General features: G+C 30.7%; 5 protein-coding genes across 9 annotated transcripts in view; 3 read left to right on the top strand and 2 right to left on the bottom strand.

Moving 5' to 3' along the window:
• tefu (Serine/threonine-protein kinase tefu) overlaps nucleotides 1-8,518 on the bottom strand; it is a 34,205-nt gene extending 25,687 nt beyond the window's left edge. For 2 of the 4 annotated variants that reach the window (XR_012460940.1, XM_074136379.1), the window contains exons 1-14: nucleotides 8,261-8,518; nucleotides 8,050-8,184; nucleotides 7,860-7,974; nucleotides 4,639-4,803; nucleotides 4,382-4,517; nucleotides 4,070-4,172; nucleotides 3,841-3,945; nucleotides 3,150-3,374; nucleotides 2,905-3,065; nucleotides 2,686-2,820; nucleotides 1,906-2,007; nucleotides 1,577-1,778; nucleotides 1,273-1,495; nucleotides 38-209 (exon numbers count right to left, since the gene is read on the bottom strand). Coding sequence is in view for 3 of the 4 variants with exons in the window: in XM_074136379.1 (XP_073992480.1) it covers nucleotides 38-209; nucleotides 1,273-1,495; nucleotides 1,577-1,778; nucleotides 1,906-2,007; nucleotides 2,686-2,820; nucleotides 2,905-3,065; nucleotides 3,150-3,374; nucleotides 3,841-3,945; nucleotides 4,070-4,172; nucleotides 4,382-4,517; nucleotides 4,639-4,803; nucleotides 7,860-7,974; nucleotides 8,050-8,184; nucleotides 8,261-8,332 (2,051 nt within the window). In the remaining variant the exon portion in view is untranslated. Of the gene's footprint in view, nucleotides 1-37; nucleotides 210-1,272; nucleotides 1,496-1,576; nucleotides 1,779-1,905; nucleotides 2,008-2,685; nucleotides 2,821-2,904; nucleotides 3,066-3,149; nucleotides 3,375-3,840; nucleotides 3,946-4,069; nucleotides 4,173-4,381; nucleotides 4,518-4,638; nucleotides 4,804-6,322; nucleotides 6,466-7,859; nucleotides 7,975-8,049; nucleotides 8,185-8,260 lie in introns of those variants that run through there. The other 2 variants (XM_074136380.1, XM_074136381.1) reach the window with 2 other exon arrangements.
• On the top strand, nucleotides 6,924-7,864 carry mRpL46 (mitochondrial ribosomal protein L46). The gene has a single exon (XM_074136388.1). It carries the CDS (start codon nucleotides 6,980-6,982, stop codon nucleotides 7,799-7,801), a length of 822 nt encoding a protein of 273 aa, XP_073992489.1. The 5' UTR covers nucleotides 6,924-6,979; the 3' UTR covers nucleotides 7,802-7,864.
• Nucleotides 8,519-8,694: 176 nt separating the features above from the next.
• Sse (extra spindle pole bodies like 1, separase) lies at nucleotides 8,695-12,669 on the top strand. 2 transcript variants are annotated; one of them, XM_074136382.1, is made up of 12 exons: nucleotides 8,695-8,898; nucleotides 8,967-9,102; nucleotides 9,954-10,042; nucleotides 10,113-10,239; nucleotides 10,311-10,467; nucleotides 10,547-10,677; nucleotides 10,822-11,032; nucleotides 11,105-11,232; nucleotides 11,478-11,657; nucleotides 11,912-12,079; nucleotides 12,151-12,257; nucleotides 12,357-12,669. In XM_074136382.1, exons 1-12 carry the CDS (start codon nucleotides 8,817-8,819, stop codon nucleotides 12,488-12,490), a joined length of 1,650 nt encoding a protein of 549 aa, XP_073992483.1. In that variant the 5' UTR covers nucleotides 8,695-8,816; the 3' UTR covers nucleotides 12,491-12,669. The 2 variants fall into 2 exon arrangements, with proteins under 2 accessions (XP_073992483.1, XP_073992484.1); XM_074136383.1 differs by lacking the exon at nucleotides 8,695-8,898 and adding an exon at nucleotides 9,691-9,827.
• Nucleotides 12,670-13,449: 780 nt separating this feature from the next.
• Uxs (UDP-xylose synthase) lies at nucleotides 13,450-17,581 on the top strand. Its single transcript, XM_074136387.1, has 8 exons — nucleotides 13,450-13,804; nucleotides 13,873-14,123; nucleotides 14,194-14,479; nucleotides 14,797-14,910; nucleotides 15,894-16,081; nucleotides 16,179-16,311; nucleotides 16,875-17,008; nucleotides 17,075-17,581. Exons 1-8 carry the CDS (start codon nucleotides 13,744-13,746, stop codon nucleotides 17,177-17,179), a joined length of 1,272 nt encoding a protein of 423 aa, XP_073992488.1. The 5' UTR covers nucleotides 13,450-13,743; the 3' UTR covers nucleotides 17,180-17,581.
• A 1,113-nt stretch (nucleotides 17,582-18,694) lies between these two features.
• RpL11 (ribosomal protein L11) lies at nucleotides 18,695-23,893 on the bottom strand. Its single transcript, XM_074136390.1, has 6 exons — nucleotides 23,805-23,893; nucleotides 23,442-23,591; nucleotides 23,201-23,350; nucleotides 22,175-22,322; nucleotides 18,854-18,948; nucleotides 18,695-18,765 (listed from the first exon to the last, which is right to left on the bottom strand). The coding sequence occupies exons 1-6, from the start codon at nucleotides 23,811-23,813 to the stop codon at nucleotides 18,733-18,735; spliced, it is 585 nt and encodes a 194-aa protein (XP_073992491.1). The 5' UTR covers nucleotides 23,814-23,893; the 3' UTR covers nucleotides 18,695-18,732.
• Nucleotides 23,894-25,455: the final 1,562 nt, after the last annotated feature.

Here is a 25,455-nt window from a genome sequence, read left to right as displayed (position 1 = left end):
ATAATAAAACGAAAAATTAATTCAAATAATTACTTACTCTTTTTTTATAGATAAATCATATTTGGACACATAATACTTAAGTTGATGTAGGAAAAAACAGAAATTCAACAATTTACTCTCATCAATGTTTTGAACCAAATTTTTACAAAGTTTTATAAATTCTTGACACATTTTTTTATCTTCGATGACACTAACTTCATTTGTTTCGTCTGAGAAACAAAAAATAAATAAATAAAAATAGTATAGCTACCTCGCTCTATTCAGATGGTTATATGTGTATTTTCATTAGCTAAATGTATATTTCTTATTACTTCTATACTCATTTTTCATTGTACGTATAGTCCTGTAAAACTTGTGCTATAGTTATAAATAAAATAGTTTTTTCATAAATAAATGCTAATTAGACATTAAAAAGAAAAAATAAAAGTCAAGTAACGTATATTTTTTTTCTGGCGGGCTTTGGTCCGAACAAATTTCGTGAACTGAGGGGATAAAAAACATTCTCCGCTACAAATTTTTCTTAATGCAATTAACCAAATCCAAGACGAAGGTTTCTTAACCCAGTCGACAGTATTCGTATGTAGCTCTGTGGCCTCGAACAGCTTAGTTGTTGTGGTATCTAAAAATAAATTAGATGTAATTTACAGACTTTCGTATGGCTTCAGCACCTATCATTCCGAGGAAATTAAAATACCTAATTCACTGATGAAATTAGGAATAATAAAAGGTCAGCATGAAAAAAGTGATGTAATTTAGGAACTACTTGTTAGAAGTTCTGTGGGGGTAGACATTCCCTGAGAGCACAAATTTCTTTTACTTGTCACCGAACCCAAGCTTCTGCATTTTCAGATCTAGAAATCTGCAGGAAACATTTGGCGACTTTCTCCTATTATTATTATTATCACAATTCTAATACACAAACGAATAATACTAAACTATACAAAAGTCAGTTCAGTTGAGTCTGCATAACTAAATATAAATAACAAAAAAGGTAAGTATTAGTAATGGTTATTCTACCCAACACTGCATAGCGCACCTTCAAATTTGGAAGTTGTATTTATAGTCCCTTTAAAATATTTCCTGAGAAAGGCTTCGGATTTTTCAGGCAATAGTATCAAAACGGAATAGCAAGTCCCTGCATTTATCTCTATTGAGATATTCATGAAAAACTCACAAGAAACTATTTTTCTTGTTTTCAGCAAAAACTCAATTACATATTATTTACTCAATTACCTTCTTCTTCACTTAAACTAATTTCTAAGAAGAATGTACCATTTTTCTTGCAGAAATCCTTGAGTGATGGTAGTGTTTCTAAAGATACAGTCATATAAAAAATATCTAATTCATCCCATGAACTAATATTTTCATTTTCAATGGATATCGGCAACTTTGACTTCATCAGAAGTCCGAATGAAGCTATTGAACAATCAATTGCGAATGCACAGTCATTTGTTGCACACTTGTCTAATAACTGCATCAATAAAGAGATTTTCTTCTGAAAAAAAAAGAAAGCAAAAACTCAAAATATAAATACCATGTGGATGATTGAACTACAAAAATACAAGTACGAACTTACATCTGAAGAATCTGGGATAGCTGCGTGTCTACATAAAACTGCTATTGTTTTTACCGCTTCTCGTGAAGCAGTCAATATTTGTTCCGTATACAAACTCACTAATTTTTCTCTATTAATAAAACTAAAATTAATCTCTAAAGCTGTTTGAATAAATAAATGCAAAGCTACTGCATCACAGTTTATCTCAGGTCTGGAGAAGTCTCTTTAAAACAATGAAATTACAATTAAAAAAATAATTACTTTTTAATAATCTGTAATTTTCAAATGTTGGTCATTAATAGATTATAATGTGTTGCTGATAATAATCAATATGTAGATACAACTATTACCTCAATGCAGTTGACCACACATGTGTCCAAAGGTTCTGTTTTTCTTCGACATTTGTTATTTCTTTGTTCTGCTTTTCTCCTAACAATAAGGCTTTAGCACATCTGTTGAGTAAAAAATTATTGTGATAGAAATCAATGACAACAAAATTTACACGATATATTATTCTCTTTAAACGTATTTCAAAATTATTCAAAGTTATTAGTGACTATTTCAGATTAAAAGTAAATTTTAGATGAGAACAGTAAAGTGACTACAGCGGGGAAATCCAAACCTAAATCTTTTGACTCCTTTAGAATATAATTTTGGAAAAATGTTGTTGACCTTAGAGAACAAAGGGTCATCTAGATAAAAACAGAAGTGTTAAATATAGGAACGCAAATAAAATATGTATGAGAATTAAGCCTGGGGACCACCGTCGTCGATAACTAATGAGATCGATCTGCTCTTACTTCAAAAGTTCAATTAGTCTAGAAAGAATGTTATTATTACATATTGGTAAAGAGGTAATTGGAATGAGAAAAATATGTCGTTCCAAAGATCCGTTCAAATACTAAAGTATCGCCCAGTGAAACATTTATTTGTTAAATAAATAAATAATAATAATAATAAATAAATAAATAATAAATAAATTAGCATTTATTTGTTTTCCTTTGAATCTGTTCACGAGCCCAATATATTACAAATTTACACTTTGAAACACTCGTCCTTTACTTAAAATAGAGTAATTACGAAGTATTAGAAGCTTAAAAAGTAAATAAAGTCACAATTGAACGTTTTACCTCCAAAGACTAATACTGATATGTTTATCAGGACAAAAGCTAAGGTAATCTGATACTAATTGAAGTATAGAAATAAAATCTACTTCTTCCAAAATTTCTGGATATTTCGTTATTAGCAGTTCTATGAATAAAAGCCTAAAACAAAAGATTAACGCAAAGATTAACAATATTCTCTACGCGGAAGTAAATTTCTAAATGATTATTAAACAAATCATTTACCAAGGCCAAGCTTCAACCTTTCTCTTCTTGCACCGAATGTGGTCCACTATACCTAACACATTAGTAGTCAATTTTCTTCTTTTGACACTTGGAGAATTGAAAGACATTTCACCAGAAACGTCTAGATTACAATCCGTGTTCTCATTGGTATCATTCACTATCTAAAACAAGTATCATATTCATCAAATTATTATCTTTTAATAATTTCTATTTTTTAAAAAAACATAGACAACTTTAACCAATACCAGCTTTGCAACAGAAACTGTAAGAGCAATGATCGGAGGATAATCCGAAGAGGGTGCAGTATGGCCGAGATTATCTAATTCATTTTGTAAACCAAAAAAGAGGCAGCGAAGGTTAGTAATCCAAGAATTCCAAGAAGTAGCCACCATAGAGCCCGGCATCTTTGCTGAAATTCCACAGGGATGGTGCACCGTTATCAGTTCTAATGTCAAATTTGCAACCAATTCCTTGGAACAAATAAAAAAAAAATGAAAAAATTGTATTAGACAATATGTTGAATGAATTAAAATTGTGATTTGTAAAATATTTGCAACAATATTTTAGGGGGATCTTTTGCCGTATGATGTTGTAACAAATTGCTAGAATTGTAAGCTTTTTAATATTCAGAAATTTAAAAGAAAAAATCAAAAAGCTAAACACTGTATTTCCAAAGTACTGCAATGCCATCATTAAAAAAAAAAACAGATTTAGACGTCCATCTAATAACCACTGCTGGAGACTGGACTTAGCCACCCTAGAACCGTCCCAGATTCTTAACTTTCTTAGAAGAGACACTGTAATCTGGCACAACAGATCTAGAAAGAATGCAGTGCGTTGAAAAACCCTTGCCTTCTCACATACAAAACTCAATAAAAGAGAATTATTATTTTGTAAATAGAATACTAATGTAGACTAATTCATGATTAAAATTACTTTAGTTTTCAGGACATCGCCAGCACGAGATTCAATCATTTTGTTTATTGAGTCCATCACTTCTTCACCAAACTTACAGATGAAGAGGCGATATTCTTTTTTTAACTGGAACAACAAATCAGATCATATTTAAACCATATAATATGATATTCTATTAGATATTCATAAATATTCAAATTCAAATCTATCAGTAACAATAATTGTGTTATCATAATACTTAGTTACTTACCAATTTGCATAAAGTCAATGCTAATTGAAGAACATTACTTTGTAATAATGAAGATTTTGTAGAAAATACTACTTGCTTAATTATTTCAGGACAACATTTTAAACTAAAAAATAAAATTTAAATTAATTGTAATAATAAACCATTAAAATTAGCTGTAATAGCACATTGACGTAAAATTTACTGTCAATAAACTGATCGATCCCACTTTCACTCTCAAAACGTAAATTTAGAAATTTCCTACAATACATTTGTACATAAAATTTCCTAATATAAAACTCTCTCACTTACAGTAATTTTACTTACGGTACTTACACTTTCTTACAATGAGGCATAAAATCAGCTAATCGAGAGCCGTGAAGACATACTTGGTTAAGAACACCTATTACAATACATTTATCTTTTTCTGAATTTGTTTCATCGAACATTGGTAAAACTGAATCTAATAGATCTAAAAGAAAATAATATCGATTAGAAATCATCGCAGAAGTTTACTCCTTACAAGGAGTTAGAGAAACAAAAAGTAACAACTAAAATTTAATGAACACATTCAATTATTAAATTATCTTTACCTATCCACTGTGACAAATTAATTTCTCCCCAATAACGCTGTTTTAGTAAAACATACTGATTTAAGATGGTCATATAAGGTACTGCTGAAATTCTTCTAAAGCAATTATTTTCTAGAATTTCTAAAACTGATGAAATCACATCTCGGCATGAAAGCCTTGGAATGTCTGTTAAAAAAAAGTAAACAAAAAAATAAGTTTATTCAATTACATTCCAAAAAATTCACAAATATAAAAAGCTTTTATTTAATTAACTATAAGAAATTATTAAATTAAAGGAAATGAATTAGCTACATTATAATGTTCTAATAACTTAAAAATTAGTTAACTTGTTTTTTTTTTTAATGTCCTGAATATCACATATTTACAAGAAGGATTTATTTCTTTTCAATTTATAAGTACTCTCGGTATCGGTTTAGCCCAATTGTTTCCATAAAACAAATTATTACTAATAATTTTAATAATAATAATGTTAATAATTTTTAAGAAGTATCTTTTACCTCTATTTTTCAATTCTATTATTTCAATTCCCTTCGTTGCTTTAAACTTTAATATTCATTAAATAAATGTTTAATTAATGAATTATGTTTAATATGTAGTGGGTAAACGTGTCACTTGTAAAACTAGGTGCCCATAATTTCGGCCAAAGTAGGATTTGCCTCAAAATATTCCGATTATTTCAACTAAAATAACTTTATTACTTCACTGCTTCGAATTCAGATTTAGCTCTGCTTACATGTTCTAATAAGTCGATCTGTAATTGTTTCAAGACTTTGGTGGTTAATTTTGGCGTTAATTAAAAGTAATTCCAAACTGTACAAAAAGCCAATTCCAATTGAGGAATTAATAAAGTAAAAAGTTGCACAGAGCACAATAACATCGCCCTTGCTAATTGCCCGTATTGTTAAATAACAAAAGGAAAATGTTAGCTAAAATAGAATTTTATATTGACACTTTGTGGACATCCTTAAAAATAAAAATATTATTTTATAATGACAAATCTGATCACTCACAAAATTATAAAATTTACATGAAGAAGATATTTTTATTCTTATTAGGCTTTCTAGGTTTCTCTTAACCTGAAAGGTTAATTTTTTTTTTTTTTTTTTTTAATTTCAAGGTACAACTTTAAAAAACGTTTCAGTAACGGCGTGTATAATTGTGGTGAGGTCAGCAAAACCCAAAAGTAGAAAACCACAAAAAGTGTTAGCGATACATATTTGAACTGATGTAAAACATCGAATGCAATGGTAAGGATTTAGCTAAAACCGGTTATTTGAATTACCACTTTCAGAAAAGTAGTTTTCTGAATTATATTAAAATGGTTCACGGATTTTTCTTTATTAAACTACTTCACATACATTTAGGTCTATAACTATTTTAAAAACATTTCCTTAGAAAAATTTCTTTGAAAGCAGTTCTAGGACAGATGTAGCTTCCCTCTCGAGGGCTGTTCGGGTATGTTATATGGGCCTATCACACTTATAATTAAAGGAGTTGCAAAAAATATGAATTTGAAGAAAATGGTGTGACCAAAAGTTTGAATTTCCAGAAGAGTTCTTTCAGTTTTCTGTGACTTTCTTTTAAACCGGTCTGAAAGATTCTCTTTATACAAAGGCGAAAAATTAATTTTCGGGCAATTCGACGAAATTAATAATTCGAAAATTGTAGGATTACTAGGTTTTACCTCTGAAAATTAAGTAAGGCGTTGCGGGTTGTGTGGTATGAATTATTCCAGTAACTGGTTTTAAAACTGTAACATTTCTCTGTTGGGGTTAAGAGATGTTTTTTGGATACTTCCACTTTCAAATGCGTTCTCAGCCTACAATCTACTACTTACTAATGATGCAAAAACCAAAAAATTTACTCAGTGGATTTATGAAAACACTATTTGCCCTACAAGTGTATTCTAAGTTTTTTAAAGTTCCATTAAACCGAAAGTATAAGCATTCATTTTGCATTAAAGTTACATTAAAATAACTTCCTTGACATTAAGATCACAATTATCTAAGTTTAATGAATTTAAATATTCAAAACAGCATTCAATCTTTCTTATTTCTGATTTTGTTATTCGAGATTTTTTTCCTGATTAGGCAGCAAGTGTAATATATGATGGAAATATGGTGAAAGTAAAATTCTCTACTAAAAACAGATAATTTACGTATACAATGTTGAAGGATATAATCTACAACCATTCAAAAACAAAACAAACAAACAAAAAATGCAAGGTTCCACAAATTAAATGAACGATAATTTATGCGACTAACATACATTATTGGCAGCAATGTTTTCGTGAAGGAAAACAATATGTAACCTTTATAACCTAACCACTTGTTATAAGTTAATGATGATTACAGTAAAAATGAATTTGTTGTTAAGAAATCTACTTAAAAGAAGGAATACAGCAATCCGAGCCTTTACTCAAGAAATAAACGCAAAATCTGAAACTGAGAAGTGGGACCTACTAGCAGGCGTAAGTTTGGAGAGGTTACCTATCATAACTAGGGATTTTGATGAAAATGAACAAAAAATGTTTAATCTTCTATCACGAATAGAGCTTGAAAATAGTCACAAATCTAATTTTGAAGTACGCCTAGAAAATGATATGAAAAGAGCAAAAGAACTGAAAGAAGGAACTTTAGAAAATATTGATCTTGATGGAGCACCACAGCAAACAGCTCAAGATTTTTTAGATATGTGTCATGAAGAACTAAAATCTTTTAAATTTGGCAGTCGCAAGGCGGAAGAAAAAGCAGAAAATGATTTAAAATCAACTAGAAGAGCACTAGATCGGCGATTACTACTTCTTATTAAAGAAAAAATTGGTGACAAGCAATATTGGATCCTTCCTCAAGGAGTTTATAAAGGCGAGGAATCACTAAGACTAACGGCCGAACGAGTACTGCAGGAAAAATGTGGAAACAGCATCAACGCTAGGTTTTTAGGCAACTGTCCGTGTGGATTTTATAAATACAAATATCCGAAGCACGCAAGAAATCATTCTGTAGGCGCAAACATTTTTTTCTTTAAAGCACAACTCTTGGAGGGACAAGTAGACAGAAAATTATGCGATGAATTCCAATGGGCGACAAGAAAGGAACTCAAAGTGCTACCTGAGAATTATTACAAAACGGTCAGAAAATTTCTTATAGATGAAGAACATTAAGAACATAGTTTTTGATTGTTGTTACTTGTATGCTTATAACAAATAAATTTCTAAATACCTGAATTTGCTTTAGAAGCAATTAATATTAGCAAACTTGAACTGTTTTTTAATGCAGTAAAAGAAGCATTAGTGGTTTTTCCTTTAGCTTCCTCTTCTAAATATCTTTCTCCTTCCTATGAACAATAAAACTTTATAAAATTCGGCAATTTCCTTAACATTTCAAATAAATAAAATTAATTAATTTTAACCTTGAGGATAGATCTATGTACTGCTTGATAGAGGTGATTCCAATTTAACGAACTTTTGTCACTATCAATTTTATTATGTAATCGACCTATAACGATGGGATTCTGCAAATATGTTCTCATCTCTTCAACCCTTTTCTGAAAGAAATTTATTTCAAATAAAACAATTGGTTTTGATTTACTTCTATTTTAGGTTCATCTTTAACAGGCATACCTTTCTTTCGGCAATTTTAGATGAATCAATGCCAGAACAACAATTAATTAAATCAGTAATAAGAGAATCCATTTTTATTTAAAAAAAGAATTAAATAAACAATGACAAATTTTAAATACAGCTAATATAATTGGTACAGTACAGCATCCTATTCAAAAACAACGTACTCTGTTAAAATACATCTTACGAGATATACTCTTGCTGATTAAGGAAAATTCAGAATCAGAGAAGACTATCACAGTGTAAACCTACATCAACAGTTATAACCTTCCTTGATTTTTCCGCCTCATATTTTGCTTAATTTCTTCTAGAAATTTTAAGTTAATTTGAAAGTATGAAGTCATGAAATTATATATAAAAAAAGCTAACGACCAGATTTCAGTTCTTTTTAGAATATTATTTTATGATCTTTTTCATATTATCATGTTGAAGGTTGGCTACAATGATGTGTTTGCGCCAAACTTTTGCATCTTTTGTCAAGTTGAATCTTAAAAGTTAATAACATTTGGTATTGCTGTGGCATGTGACTTTAATAATTATTGTAATTTATTCCACTATGGATTATGATTCATACATTAAAGAGATTAAAGATGCCTTAAACTTCACTCATGGATTGATTTCAAGCTCAACTTATTGCAGTATGATTTTACTTATGATGCACTTACTTTAATTTTTGGACTTAGCGAATAAAGGCTTTTCTTTTCAGATACAAGAAGACATTTGGCTATGATATATATAAATAAAGGAGATGAAATAAACGGTATTTTTAATTTAACCGAATCTCATGGAGTAGGGCTGCGTCAGGTTACTATAAATCAGACTGCTCGGACATCAGACGCATTGTAAGTATTTAAAAAAAAATAAATCTTACTATAGTTCTACTTAAAAAAACTTAGTTGCCACACGACAATTCTATCTTATCTATCACAATTAAATCTCATCAGTTTGGCTTCTGACCTATGTTCACTTTAAAAGATCTAAATGAGAAACAGAATTACGTACACAACTTTGAGGACAGGAAATACAAAGGGTTTTATTGCATGATAACTTGGTACACGATCTGGCCTATATACGGTCTTCTAAACTCTACTACTTTGAAAAGACAACTAAATTAACAATATTTTTTTCTTCTTGGAAATTTGGGAATGAAGGTTCCCCTTTACTTAGTTAATAACCGAGCAATTGATTTGAATCGGACTGGCCAAGAAGTGTGCTGACTTGTGAACTCAAGTCTCGCTTGGTAACTGCAGATCAGTATTGTACTATAAAAGATATATGTACCTACTTGAAGTAGCTGTTTTTGTTACCTATTCCTGAGGAACGCTTGCCTCGTTTAGATAACAGCTAATGATTATGCACAATTTAAAATAATGTTCTACACACTGCACCAACTTCCTTTTAGTCTACCAGAAAATCACATGATTTCACAGATAACTGGCCAAATCAGATATTCACCCTTTTGACTAAATTGCGTACATCCTTGATCTAAGCACATATCCTTCTAACTCCATCCACATCTATCTATTGGCATGCACAGCACTTCAACAGTTCGAACATTTATTTATCTGTGAGTAATTATTACTCATAATAGCGATTTTTTTTTGAATATGTTTCTTTTATTTTTAAATAAAAATAGTTTACATTATAGAAAAAAATTATTCCAGTGGGTGTTCTTAAATGTTTTCTTCTATAGATCCTATTCCGATTGTATATCATTTGAGAAAGGATATGCAAAGAATGAAGCCAAGGGAATGATACAGAGATTAAAAGAAATGCCATCAGGTATTTTTTAATACTAAGCATAAACTTTTGTAAAGGAAAAAAGCGATATGTTAAGATTTTCTGATTTTAGAATGGACGATAGTGCAATTGACAAGAGAATTTAACATCATGGAACCATTTAATATGAGGGTTGCAGAAACTACACCACATCTAAAGGGCTTTCATCTGACAAGACTTCCTTGTGGTTTAGAATTGGAGTAAGTTAAACTGTGGTTATTTCGCTACTTATATTTTTTAATAAAAACTCATCTTAAAATAATAAATGCAGAATTGGATGCCCTGTTACTGTAGAAAGGGAATGGCCAGAAAGTGCACAACAAGATTTGATTGCTGAATTCTGGAAAATAAAGAAACAGCTTAGCACAATTAGCGGTTCAAGTAAATTAACTAGGAAGTTAAGGAATGAAGCAGCATTAGATGTTGAAGTTAGGACTATTTACATATAAAAGTAACTTTTAAACGCCATTTCTATGACTTAGAAACATTCGCTTTATACTGTTTCAGAAATACTGCCGAGAAATAGGTCAAGTGTGTTTAAAAGAATGGTTCGTTTTATTCTTAGGTACATTATGTGATAAAAGTCTTTCAACGTGGATTAAAGGAAAAATAGACAGGATTTTATCTCCACGAGAAGGGTAAGTAGCAATAAATTATATATATTTACTTTGAATTTTAGTCCAACTGAATATTAAAAACAAAATAAAAATACTAAGTTATTGCTTGGTTCATCTAGTTACCCTTTCGTAAGCAATCTTTGAATTAAGATATTTATGTCTTAGGGTCAGTAAAAGGCAGAAGTACTTGACACACCTATTAGCTGAAGGAATAGCTCATGTTTCTGATGACGAAATAGATTTGGCACTCCTTCAGTTGTTTCCAGAAGATACAAAACTTCAAGATGAAATTGTTGAAGTATTAGCTGAAATCAAAAGAGAAAAACCATGCCTTGCCATTGTCCGAAGACATCCTGTCATACTTATCGTGGATGAGGTCAATAAAGCAAGATACAGACATTTAGAATTTGGGGCAACAATTTAAATTAGTTTTTCTTTATTATTTCAGCATCTGGATCTCATCCCTTGGGAGAGTCTACTTGTACTGAGGAGACATCCTATTAGTCGAGTTCCATCGTTGCATTTTGCTCATGCACTCCACAAAATTCACGCTAAAGAAATAAAAAATGGTCTCAGGTAGTTGACATTCAATTGCTTTCAATACTGTTTAGTAATCTAAGGTTCATAATACTAGATAAAATTATAAGATTTTAGTTAGCTTGTTTCTTTTGGGGGCATTTGACAGTTTTTTTCCATTTCGCCAAATTAGATGCTCGCTACTTTTATGTTGTTCATTACCAAAGAAATGGGAAAAACGTATCTAACATATTACTTAGTATCTGGTAAACCAAATTGTTCTATTTTTTAAATTTATTTTGCAGAGAGTTAGACAGCAATGGTATATGCTATTATGTACTTAATCCTGGAGGAGATCTACGCTCAGTTGAAGAACGTTTAGGCAAGTTTATTCAGACAAGATTTCCATCATGGATTGGAATTGTTGGGCAGAAACCCACTGAAGAACAACTAGTCCAGGCTCTTACAAGTGGCAATGCTTTCATGTAAGTTATATCTTCTTTTTTTCTTTTTAGCCGACTGGTTTCTACAACTTTCAAACATTAAGAAGTCTTAATGATAGAGCCGATTTATATAATACAATATTCACCTACATCCTTTGACCGCGAACTTTCTCTATTTTCGTGGCAATCAAGGCTGAAACTGGGTTCACATCAATCCTTTATAATTAGAACTGAATTGTTCATTTATCTTGAAATTTAGAAAGTTCTATTGTACTCTGCTTATATTTACCTTGCAGATATTGTGGTCATGGAAGTGGATGCCAATATCTTACGGGTGATTGTATTCAACGTTTAAAAGTTAAACCAGTACAGTTATTATTTGGATGCAGTAGCGTAGCTTTAAAGGACCACGGAGGTTGTGTAGAAATGACTGGCGATTTTCTGCAGTTTGCTATAGCAGGAAGGTACATTGTTTTATTTCCCACTTAGTATTTACCTAAAATTTTAAAAAGATTATCATCATTAAACTTTGTAGTGGCTGCACCTTGGGCATGCTGTGGCCAGTTACATCCAGTGATGTTGATAGAATGACTCTAGTATTGGCAAACATGTGGTTACCAGGCGAACCAATCGATATTAATAGTAAGCTATAATTTACTACTAAATTTTGTTTAGGAATTTCTAGTTGAAACTATTAAGATTTTTATAATATGCTTAAAATATCTGTTTTTCTTTTAAAAGCTTTTCAAAAGAATGAGGAAATAAAAAAAGAACCAGATCTTCTAAGAGCTCTTGTTGAAGTAAGAAAACACGCAGAACTTTTCTCAAATGGTGCTGGATTTGTCGCTAGAGGCATTCCTATTAAGTTAATTTGATGACGCGATAGACGACATCACTTAAGTTAATTTTTTCTTTTCTTTTTAAATGTATAATATATTATTTATTTATGTAAATAATTTCACAGATTCCAAGAATGTTATTCGTTAGAAATTAATCATCAAAACATGTTTAATATTGTTTGTTTAATAAAGAGATATATTTATAACTTGGTGTTTTTTCACATTTTTATTCCAAATGCCGTCTAATAATATACTTTAAAGAAGTAATGAATAGGATCAGATTTTCAACTTTAACTTGGGAGCACTAAACATTGGGAGGGAAGGGTTATTTTATTTAGAAAAAGCTGCTTTCTGTCGAACCTAAGCAAGTTAAATTAAAATTCTCAAGCTGATACTAATAGTTTTAAGGGTATCACACATTTAGCTACATTCATATGCATACAATGTTTTTTAAGCTCCTCAAATTTGAAAGCGTATTATGTTACGTGTATTCGATAATAATCGTTAAATTTTAAATCTGTTGAAAATTTGTGCAAGGTTTGTCAACAACTACGAGAATGGTGTAAAAATCTTTGACTAGATTTTTTTTTTTAACACTCATACCATCACTGCACCAAAAAACGTAACCATTATCTTTATAGCTTCTTGCACAAAATATAATAATGGACCTTAGAGAAAACTACAATAGAAAATATGACATCTCAATAATCACACAACAGAGGAGAAATAATTTTTATCTCGAAGTTTTTTATCCCTTACTTTACAGACTTATTAAACATTTGAACTGCACTTTCTCATATTATTGACAGCACAAGCTGCGGTCATGAGCTAAACTGATGGCCTATTAAAACAACGATAATTGATAAGGACCGACAAAAAGTCCTGAGATTGTGACAGGCGAGCTACAGCTGACTGTACTGAACGTGAACACGTGAGGGAATGCGTACACCAATTGATAACGATAAACATATGTTTTCAAAACATCTGTTCAGAGTTTTAATACGGTTGATGGAATGTCAGTTTGAAAGTAGTTTTAATGTGGAACTGGTTGTGATTAGGTTCTTTCACTAATTTATTCGTAAATATGTTATCGAGGTGACAAGAATGAATGAGTTGTAACTATTAATAATCCTGCAGGTGCAAATTATTGATTACCAAATTTCATAATAGAAAATGTTAAACACAGTATTTTTAACGTGTGCAATGATATTTTACTCAAATTAATGAAACATGGATTAGATTTCGAACTTCATTAGATAATTGACATTAATGTAATCAGTAATTGTAGTATGATTATCTGGAAACGTTCTGTACTCAAAGCAGTTCTATACATGATCATTTTTATAAGCGGTAATTATACTTTTTTTATAACATAACTAAAGTTTTATTACATCTAACTGATAATTATGTAATTTAAGGTGTACTCCTGAGCCCAACGATTTTCTATACTCAAGACAAATCAGAAATTGATGTCAAGATTAAAACTCACGCAAAAACTCGTAAAGAAATTTTACTTCCATCAATTAATTTAAGTTTGCTGAAAGAACTTTCTGATGCGAACGAAAGGATTAAAGCATTGGAGATAAAACTGATGTCTTTAGAGTCAAGGGTTCCTAAACCATTTCCAAATGTCAAATTTCTTAATTATCGCACTAAAAAGAGGATTCTTGTGCGTAATGCGCAGTTATTTTGAATTAACGTAGGAAAATATTTTTACTGATAATGATTGTAATATTCAGGTAACCGGTGGTGCAGGATTTGTTGGTTCTCATCTTGTTGATCGCCTAATGCTGAAAGGACATGAGGTAATAGTTGCGGACAACTTTTTCACTGGCAGCAAAAGAAATATTGAACACTGGTCAGGTCACGAGAATTTTGAATTGATACATCAAGATATTGTGAATCCCTTGTATATTGAAGTCGATGAAATTTACCATTTAGCATCACCAGCATCTCCTCCGCATTATATGTACAATCCTGTGAAAACTATCAAGACCAACACTATCGGAACTATTAACATGCTTGGTATTACTGTTCATTATTTTTGGTGACTGAATCATAATTTCAATAGGATGAAAAATTAATGCCATTTTCAGTCATGACAAACTTTATTATGCCGAGCTTTCGACTTAGGGACTAGGTCGAAAGCTCGGCATAATAAAGTTTGTCATGACTGAAAATGGCATTAATTTTTCATCCTATTGAATGCTTGGTAATAATAATATTCCACTGTCTAAAGAAATTGTACTAATTGTACAAGGTTTTTAAGAATGGTCTTTATTCTCAGTATTTTTTTTTTCAAGTTAAACTTTTTTTGCTAATTTTCACCTAAAAATATACAGGCCTTGCTAAAAGAGTTGGAGCTAAAATTTTAATAGCTAGCACTTCTGAGGTGTACGGAGATCCTGAAGTTCATCCACAAACCGAAACATACTGGGGCCATGTCAATCCAATTGGTAAGCAATTTAGTTTTTGTTTTAAGTAACAAAAAAAAAAAATATTTTGATTAGAGGGGAAAAAAGTTAACATTTTAAAATGAATCATCTACATATGTAAGTGTAATTTTCAGAGTGTTAAGGTTAGAAAAATGTCAGGCACTGCAATTTTTAGAAACACTTTTAGCATCTGCTAAAAAATAAATAGAAAATCAAAATCACGGAGCTAAAGCTGATTTTAAAGTTATAGATTACAAACGGAGTAGATATAAAGCAAAAATTTGCGACCTAAAATATCTGTCGAAATTTCCTAGGTTATTAGGGATCGTACGCAATTGCAGGCGCCTGAAATATTTTAAATGTGTGAGAGTGTTTAGGTGATGAACTCGAGTTTAACTCAGATAGTTGTTACACTTTAACTATCTCCGCAGGTAGTTAGTTTATTGGGTATTCTTATGAGTATATTGAGTATTTAGGGATTGGTGTATGTGATGTTCATCGTTAGACTGGATACCCGCAGACCAAAATTCCAGAAGAAGTGGCTAAACCACTTCCTCTTCGAGAATATCATAGGTTTGTTGAATAAATAAAATTAAATGCAGCCTTGCCCTCTGCTGTGACACATTTTCTAATTGAGTTCGTTCGTCTTACTTTTTCTCAGATAAGGAACCGTAATAGCGACTGTTTTCATGAAAATCAAGTGGAACGAGAAATGACCCGAAAAACGTTGTTGATCCTCCCAACTCCCCTAATTTTGGTACTAATAATTACATGAAATATTGCTATTAATGCACCTAAATCATCGAAGGAATGTACTGATTTTTCGACATCTTTATTAAAAGTAGAAAAGTCCTCTATTTTTTTTCGGCGCTTCGACACCTTGTTCATTAGCGCCTGAAAAAAGTCCTCTATTGAAAATGAATTACAGCTTAAGGTCCTCAAAAGGTTCTCTAGCTGTTTAACCATATATAATTAAATAAAATTGAGAACAATATAATTTTCAGGACCTAGGGCGTGCTATGATGAAGGCAAGAGAGTGGCTGAAACTTTAAGTTATGCTTATGCAAAACATGATCGAGTCTCTGTCAGAGTTGCTAGAATTTTTAACACATACGGACCTAGAATGCATGTAGATGATGGTCGAGTTGTGTCCAATTTCATTTTACAAGCGTTAAACAACAAAACTATTACTGTCAGTAAAAATTTCCACGCTTGAATGTTTATTATAATGTAATGTTATGTATACTTAAAATTTACGTGTATTCAAAATTCATTTCTTTTCAATTCAGGTATATGGTCATGGCAATCAAACTAGATCATTTCAATACGTTTCAGATTTAATAGATGGCCTAATAGCTCTCATGGATTCCAATTATACCCTGCCTGTAAATATTGGCAATCCAACTGAATACTCGATCACCGGTTAGTAAATTTCAATTCCTTTAATGTTGAATTTTTTAAATGTCATTGATATATTAGAAATAGTAGGATCCCTTCAGTTTTAGGCTCAACTAATAAATATCTTGTTCTCGTTCCTGTGAAACCCAATCCGGACCAGTAGTTAAGATAAATCTTTGAAATTTCAATAAAATACAAAATGTTTTACAAATTTTGCATTCTTCCACTGGTAAAATGAGCATATTAGAAATACTATGTCTATAGGAGAAATATACTTCAATTTAATGTACTTCAAACATTACTTATTCTCTTGCAAGAGATATATGATCACGTGTGATATTTTTTGTTCTTTCGAATATTTATTTATTGCAAGTGCAATAGATACGACAATAAATTTGCTCTACAAATCTATATAATAAAAACCAAAGGTGTTACTAAAAAGTTGATGTTCCGTTTTCTTTTACGATTTTCCTTTAGGGAACTACAGTCCGTAAAAACTTGAATTTGAGAAGTCACAAATTTGTTACAGAGGAGAAATTTCATAAAAAGCATCTTTATCTTTTTTAATTTTTTTTTTCATTATACAGAGTTTGCTGTGATAATTCGAAACTTAGTTGGAAACAACAATCCTATTGGAAGCACAGAAGCGGTAGAAGATGATCCTCAAAGAAGGAAACCAGATATTTCACGCGCCAAGAATTATCTGAACTGGCAACCGAAGGTTTTTATTTCATATTACTGCAGTATTAGATTAAATATCAGTTAATAATTTTTTTTTTTCTTTCAGGTACCTCTGAAACAAGGTCTGGAGCAAACAGTATCATATTTTAGACAAGAACTTCAAAGGACAATAACTGGTAACGTGAGAAATAAAAACAGAACTGCCCTCTGATTCTTAATAGGAATGTGTACTGATTAATTTTGTGATCCAATGAATTTAGCCTCCACTAAAAGATTCGGAAGGGATGTTGTACAAAAATGAAATACAAAGCCTCTCTTTAGATTTTATGTAAAAAAAAATTATGGTTCACAATGTGTATGATTTTCCCAAGTTTGCAAAAGTATGGTAATATAAGAGTTTTCTTTTACTGTTATACGCGATTAATTTTGTTTTGAATCACTTGGAAGTAAATCCCATAAAATTGTAGGGGTTTGAAAATTGGTTGTGCAAATATACTGTAGAACAATAAGCTTTAATTTTACAACGATAAAAGCTACATTCTCGGTTTAACTTCTAAAAAGGTTACTAAGGTCCCTTTTGTTCATTGAATTACTTCACTACCTCACAAATGTATGCATTCATTCTAGATTTACTTTTCTTTTAAGCCAGCAATTTTGTTATTGTTGTTTGGGTGGGCTGGAATTTTTATTATTTTTTGAGAATTAAAGTGTATAAGATTGAGACTTTTACCAACACTTTTAAAACTAATTTTCTGCACATAAAGCTAATAAAAGTAAAATATTGTGAGGCCTGAAAATAACTATAAACATAACTGATAGCTAAATACCTGTCTGTACCTCATTTAAAATAAGGAAAAAAAAAGCAGGTTCCAATTTTTCAGTTCATTTTATATGTTGTTTGTACGGCGAATAAAATTCTAGTCTTGAAAACTTATAGTATTTTTTCTGGAAAAATATTTTTTAAATTTATACTTGTTAGATATGGAATCCAAGAAAGTGTATGATCTTAATACTAACAATATGGAAGGCAACAATACTATTGTTTTTCTACATACCAATAATTTTTCATATCATCCACCTTCAAAAAAGATGAGTTAGATTTGTCTATTTTTTGAGAATCATAATCATAATTTCTCCCAATCCTCTCTTTGATAACCATGAATTCAATAATTTCTAAAGATTGTTGGGAGCAACGCCTATTCCTATCCTATATATAAATATTCTTATTACATGAAGTATTTTCGGGTAAAGAAGGCATCAAGATTATTAGCAAGGGATTGATGATTGATTCTCTTCACTAACTTTTTTAACTTATTGATCAATAATCAATAACCCTCGTATTAAAAATATTCATACAGTCAAGAAGATCTTTGGTTCCAAGATTCAAAGCTTTTTTTTTTTAATGAGTAATTTACTTAAATAATTTCTTTTTGCCTTTTAAACGTGAAAAAGTAACTGTATAATATCTGAACTTACAAAATTTCAAACAGCTTGATAATTGCTTTAACTTTTCTCCCTTGTGCAACTGCATCCAATACACTGTTGTATTCCATTTTCTTTTCTATATGTTATAATGTAAATTTTTAAAATTAAGTCTTCATCAAACTTTTTTTAACTTAAAAATTATGTGATGTTTACTGTTATTTACACTAAAAATTGATGTACTTAATTTTGTATAAATGTATAAATAAATTTGTAAAAAAAGAAAAAATGTAAATAGAGAAAATTAATTAATAAAAATTTATTTAAAAACGAAGTTTACAATTACTTCTTCCCTGGTAAAATGATACCATCATACTGAAACACAGAAAAGTGCAAAACATTAAGAAAAAAATTTAAGATATCAAATGTTTAAAAATATATATATATAATAAAAAAATACTACCTTTTGTTGGAACCATTTCATGGCATCTTCTTTTGTGAGCCTGTGCTGGAACCCAACGACGCCAGTTTTTCTTCTCCTGTGGGCTACGTTGAAACCTGAAGGATTAAAAAATAAAATAATTCATAAAAATAAATGAGGATTACAAAATAAAATGTAATAATAGACGCGCACTAACGATCTGCTATTTTTTCACAAACTACATTGACATTCTTAACCACAGCTCAAAGAACCATTTTTTCTTTTTAAGAAGTCAGTTCAGTTACTGTTGAATGACCATCTTTTACTCGAAGTTAAAAAAAAGCTAAAAGAAGGAATCGCGAACATAGATTATAAACAACGAACATAGAAAAATTCATAGCTTTTTTTGAGTTTTGGAAAGGCAAGTCACAAGTAGTTAAATGAATAAGATTATGGACATACATAGATTAGAGGTGTGCTTCCCTTTGCTTCCAAACCAAAAGTTAGTTTTTCTTCGCTGATTTTGGCAATGATTAGCTCCCAAATTACTTATGAAGTTCGATTTAAGAGTTCAAATGAATGCCTGCCAAAGTGTGAAAGACACAAGACAAATTTTTCGGAGATGTAACAGTAACAGCACTTCACAGAGACTAGGCTCATCACCTCAGTGGTGTACGTTAAATTCTAGCAACAACCGCACAACTAATTTAGATAGTAAGGTTTGGATAAAATGAATTAGTAAACATACTGTATTCACGAAAAGACATAAGTATATATTAATATACAAATATGTATATTAGTAGCCCAAGTGAATTAATATTTCTAAAAATATTTTTTTCTATATGCACTCCGTACTGAATAGACAATAATACTAATAATTGCCATCTTACCAATGTGTGCAAATAAAATACTAAAATAGTCTTAGTCATCTTTTTTTGCGTTTATTTGTGCTACAATCAGCGCGTTTTACGAAAATATATATAAAAGAATTAAGCTTACGAAGTAGAAACTTTTAACATAAATTAGACTTAACAATTACCTTATACAAAATGAGATTAGCAATTGCGCGCAACTACTTTAGACCTTCTAGGCAGAAAAACACAATAACATTATCTCTAGTATAAAGTAGCCTCAGTACGATATTGCGTAAAGAGGAGTTGCACATAGATTTCACTATATGCACAATGTCTAAAACATATCTTATATAAAGATACGATTTGAACTTATGCAAACGGAATAGTTATTCAGTTAATCTACACTAAATATTTTTGATTGTTTCAACTATAACAGAATCCTCTGAACACCATAATGTAAAGACGAGTTGCAAAAGGAATTCACTATTTCCATAACTACAAATACGTATCTTTATTTTATTTTTTAAGACGCGTCAACTTTTGAGGTTATTGGCACTCGGAGCTTTTTTCAGTGCGCCACCAGCATCCGGAAGGGGTTCTCCCGTAACGTAAAACACGACTATCACCAACTGAAATACGCTTCTAAGAAGAGAAAATTTAAGGGTCAGCACTGATTTCGAACCAGCATCACCGCGTTAGAATCTAGTATTCGATAATAACTCAGTTAATCCCTTTCCATTCATACCTTATTACAATTATTTCAATTTGCAAAACAGGATTTTTGTTCTCCTAGGTATAAACATATAACAAATTGTTTCTAGTATAAAGTAGCCTCAGTACGATAATGCGTAAAAAGGAGTTGCAAATAGAATTCACTATCTGCACAACGACAAATCACATCTTATTACAAGATGAGATTTGTACTTGCGCAGCAGGCATTTTTGTTCTACTAGGTATAAACATATAACAAATTGTTTCTAGTATAAAGTAGCCTCAGTACGATAATGCGTAAAAAGGAGTTGCAAATAGAATTCACTATCTGCACAACGACTAATGCTCAACTTATTACAAGATGAGATTTGTACTTGCGCAGCAGGCATTTTTGTTCTACTAGGTATAAACATATAACAAATTGTTTCTAGTATAAAGTAGCCTCAATACGATAATGCGTAAAAAGGAGTTGCAAATAGAATTCACTATCTGCACAACGACTAATGCTCAACTTATTACAAGATGAGATTTGTACTTGTGCAGCAGGAATTTTTGTTCTCCTAGGTATAAACATATAACAAATTGTTTCTAGTATAAAGTAGCCTCAGTACGATAATGCGTAAAAAGGAGTTGCAAATAGAATTCACTATCTGCACAACGACTAATGCTCAACTTATTACAAGATGAGATTTGTACTTGCGCAGCAGGAATTTTTGTTCTCCTAGGTATAAACATATAACAAATTGTTTCTAGTATAAAGTAGCCTCAGTACGATAATGCGTAAAAAGGAGTTGCAAATAGAATTCACTATCTGCACAACGACTAATGCTCAACTTATTACAAGATGAGATTTGTACTTGCGCAGCAGGCATTTTTGTTCTCCTAGGTATAAATAAATAACAAATTGTTTCTATTATAAAGTAGCCTCAATACGATAATGCGTAAAAAGGAGTTGCAAATAGAATTCACTATCTGCACAACGACTAATGCTCAACTTATTACAAGATGAGATTTGTACTTGTGCAAATGAATCATTTGTTCTGTTAGTCTATACTAAATATATTTGATTCTAACTACTATAACACTATCTGCACGATAAATAATATATACATGATAGTACAATTATTTGTATTTGCGCAGCAGAACGTTTGTTCTCCTAGGCAGAATACTTTAATAAATAACAATGTCTCTAGAATAAAGTAAATTCCGTACAATAGAACGTAAAGAGGTGTTGCAAATAGAATTCATTATTAGCACAACGACTAATACACACCTTATTATAAGATATGGTTTGTACTTGTGCATAAGATAAGTTTCTCATTGCAGAATGAAATAATTTATTTCTTTTGGAACTTTTTAGGCTGTTCACTACTTGTGCTAGACTGTCAGATAAATTTTGCTGAATTATGTAACATAAAAAACTGTTTCTAAAATAAGATATACTCTTTACAATAGAACGTAGAGGAGTTGCAAATATAATACATGATTTAACGCAACGTCTAATACACATCTTACTAAAAGATACAATATAAACTTCTTTAAAAACATTTTTTTCCTGCGCTGGGATAAGTTATCATTAAAATTGTCTCTAGAATAAAGTAGCCTCTGTACAATGGAACGTAAAGAGGAGTTGCGAATAGAATTCACTATTTGCACAACGACTAATACATATCTTATTATAAGATAAGATTTGTACTTGTGCATAAATTGGGTTTTCCTCATTATGGTAACTTTTACAAATTTACTGATTCAAGTAAATGCATTTTTTTTTAAATTGATATAGTTCATAGGAACTTACCTGGTCTACCAAGGACTACATAAAAGTCAAGACCATAAATACCGATGCTGGGATCGTATTTAATACCCAAGTCAATATGTTCTTGTATACCAAATCCAAAGTTTCCAGTATCAGAGAAATTATCTTTTCTTAACTCATATTCTCGTACCTGTTAACAAACAAGAAGTAAATTTTATTTTTTAAATTATTGTTTCATAGGTAACTTCATTGGTAGTATTTGAGTACTCTGGAATATACGCAAAATGGCTTATTACTATCTTAGACAAAATTATGATCTAGAATTGTGCGAAACGGAGTTTTCTTATTACGTTTTGGTTCACCAAAAGAGTCCTTCTTAAAATTTAGCGTTTACTCCTAAACGTGCGATAATGTATGATAAATATAAATAAAGAAAACATTGTAACGTTTAATTACACACACGCAGTCGAGTGTCAAATAACACTGAGTAGTTACATTTAATCATTAAAAAACCTGCCAGATTATAATCAAATTTCATCAAAATGACAAAGAAAAATCTCTCCTGAAACATCGATGTCCTTTTAAAAGTTTTATGTTTTCATCGCAAATTCATCATTCTGTAACTTTTTTTATGTTCGACATGACCCTTTGAAAGCGGACCTTAGCGATCAGCTTTCTTAAGACATTTCATAACTTCCCTAAGTGCAACATCAGTCTAATAAACGGATGTAATAAGCTACATATAGCTTAGTTAACAACTACTTAGTTGTTTGCAACAGAATTGGTTGATATTGTGCCAACAAGAAAAATTATTGTAATGATATTGGCATCCATCATATACGCACAATTGGGAAAAATAATGTAGGGCATACTTTACAAAGAAATGTCACGCCAGTAATCAAAATAATTGACTGCCCGTCGAAACTTTCAGTTTTCCATTTTTAGTTGAAATATTCCGACAGAACAAACACTTATATTAAAAACTACGGTACTTCATACAAATGTAATAGCAACAAATTTGACGGAATTGGCTGTTAAGTAACATAGAGATTTTAAAAACAAATTTACCTTAAGGCCTCTTTCAAGAATTTCTTCAGCCTTAGCACCTCGAACTGTACAATGAACTGCTATCTTTTCATTTCTTCTAATGCCAAACGATCTGACAGTATATCTTGCCTTCGAAAATACTGGCTGCTGCCCAGTTAACTGCTCCAAAACCTAAAATACATCGTTCCTGTATACTAAAATAATAACAATAAAACATCAAATTATCTGACAAGTTAACATACAAACAAAAAAGTATAAATACCTTGGCAGCTCTTGTAAGCCTATCACCAGATTCACCAACACAAATATTCAAACACAGTTTACGAATTCGAACATCTCGCATGATATTTTTAGATTTATCTTTCGGTTCCTTTTTGGATTTTTTGGCCGGAGCCTCCTTCTTTTTGTCTTGCTAAATAACAAAAAAATACAATACATGAGATTCAAACACATTGTTCTTGTTTATGTTTAAGGTTACTAAGAATAGTAGACACAATCTTATTTTTAACCAATATATTTCAGAATCTCGTAAATTGTATGAATCAATTTGCAATAACACGATAAAAAACAACAAAATAAAATAAGGATGGATTTGGATAAAAAATAATCATTAATACGAACTCACCACCACCATTTTTAATGTGGAACCTTCTTAAAAAGAGAGATTTCGAATGGCGTATAACGTAGGCAATGGACAGTGTTGCCAACACAACGCTGAAATAATATTAAAGGTATAACTACCTTACCTAAGTTTTGGATTGTAAATGTTACCAAATATTTAAGAATTAATTTTAGTAATCATCGATCGTAATATTTTAATGTTCTAACAGCAAATTATGTTTTGCTAGAATTGGAAATTTTTTTAATACTGCTCTTCAATAAAACGAAACTTTTCACCAAAATTGGTAAATTATACATATAAATCAATACTAAATCTAAATCATTAATTTTTAACTGCAAATTATTTTTTTTATTCATCTGCTGCTAAGTATCAAATTCCTACAAGCTTCAAGAATATTTAACTTACATACCATTTTTAATATGAAAAAGATAATTTACTTTTCCTAAACCCAAACCGTGTTGAAAGATAATAATTATCACAGCTGTCGTAAATTTGCAGGCTCTAAGCTGTATTGGTGAATTGCATGGTCTCAAGAATCACTGAATTTCACAGGTTAAAAGCCGAAATTCTAGCATATTTCTACACACGTTCAATCACACAGTTACTTTATATTTGACGCCTACAACCTATGAACAAGAAAACTTCAATAGATCTTTGAGGTTGCAGTGGATTTTACATTACAGTGCTGTGGGAAACGCTGTCCCCTATCTGGATAAAACAAGTTTTACTTCATACAAATAAAAAAAGAATGTGAAAATTGCTGCTTCTTTGAAAATATATTTATTTTATAATATATACTTGGAAATTTTAATATGCTCCCTTCAAAGTTTCCATAATACATTATAATGCAATGGAAATACAGATGTACTTCAGTTTTCTTGTTAGTAATATTGATGAAATTTTCCTCTAACTACTTTCACTTTTACCTGTCAGCCAATATCCCAAGTATTTCTTAGAGAAATATGATTTTATCACAATCAGTTTCCAAGCAGTCTTCTCTCCACCCATTCATTCTTGATCCGCTGCTGCACAAATATTTTGAATACAAATCTAATTTATTCCTTTCATGTTTGGCGTAGCATACAAACAGAAATATTAATCAAATGTTTAAATTTCATCTATAACCATTTTATTTCGCATTTTAAATTAGCATTTGAAACTCTTTTTTGTTGAGTGTAGGTGGGGATTAGCATCCCTTCTTTTTAAATTTGTCAAAGTACCTGCAAAGATGGGTGCCCTCGAAATCGAGTATCGATAGATGACAGGTTGAAAGGCAATGATTAAGTGTAATGCTGAAATTCCGAGTGAAAGAAAAAAATGGAAATCGGAAATACCACTGCTGTACAAATTTTGTAATGTTAAATGTTATTTTGATTTTATTTTACGTTATAACGTTTTGCTGTATACATGTGTATTCTACAAGAACTATTTTATGGCCATCAACATAATCGCTAGAGAAATTAATAACCTGAAGCAGTAAGGTCTTATAAGCACTTTTTACTGAAGGACAGCGAAATGAAAGAAATAGGATTCTATGGGGTTTATTATAACAATCACAGACATCAAGATTTTTGCTAAATAGACAGTTAATTAATGTACAAAGTTTTAATTTATATAAATCAAAAATTTGAGATGATACAATGTTCAAACTAAA

This window comes from Rhodnius prolixus, unplaced genomic scaffold (genome assembly GCF_049639745.1).
Source record: "Rhodnius prolixus isolate KJV_2025 unplaced genomic scaffold, Rpr scaffold_5, whole genome shotgun sequence".
Lineage (NCBI taxonomy): Eukaryota > Metazoa > Arthropoda > Insecta > Hemiptera > Reduviidae > Rhodnius > Rhodnius prolixus.
This window is presented reverse-complemented; position numbering and strand designations above follow the sequence as displayed.

Excerpts from the sequence above, each read along its gene's own strand:
- Uxs (XM_074136387.1), top strand. The coding sequence starts at position 13,744 with ATGATTATCTGGAAACGTTCTGTACTCAAAGCAGTTCTATACATGATC. Across the intron at positions 14,124-14,193 it reads GCACTAAAAAGAGGATTCTT|GTAACCGGTGGTGCAGGATT; the intron begins GTGCGTAATGCG and ends TGTAATATTCAG. Across the intron at positions 14,911-15,893 it reads GGGCCATGTCAATCCAATTG|GACCTAGGGCGTGCTATGAT; the intron begins GTAAGCAATTTA and ends TATAATTTTCAG.
- RpL11 (XM_074136390.1), bottom strand. Across the intron at positions 22,323-23,200 it reads TTCTTGAAAGAGGCCTTAAG|GTACGAGAATATGAGTTAAG; the intron begins GTAAATTTGTTT and ends GTTTGTTAACAG. Across the intron at positions 18,766-18,853 it reads TGAAATGGTTCCAACAAAAG|TATGATGGTATCATTTTACC; the intron begins GTAGTATTTTTT and ends TCTGTGTTTCAG.
- mRpL46 (XM_074136388.1), top strand. The coding sequence starts at position 6,980 with ATGATGATTACAGTAAAAATGAATTTGTTGTTAAGAAATCTACTTAAA.
- Sse (XM_074136382.1), top strand. The coding sequence starts at position 8,817 with ATGGATTATGATTCATACATTAAAGAGATTAAAGATGCCTTAAACTTC. Across the intron at positions 11,033-11,104 it reads TCATACTTATCGTGGATGAG|CATCTGGATCTCATCCCTTG; the intron begins GTCAATAAAGCA and ends TTATTATTTCAG. Across the intron at positions 12,258-12,356 it reads CGAACCAATCGATATTAATA|CTTTTCAAAAGAATGAGGAA; the intron begins GTAAGCTATAAT and ends TTCTTTTAAAAG.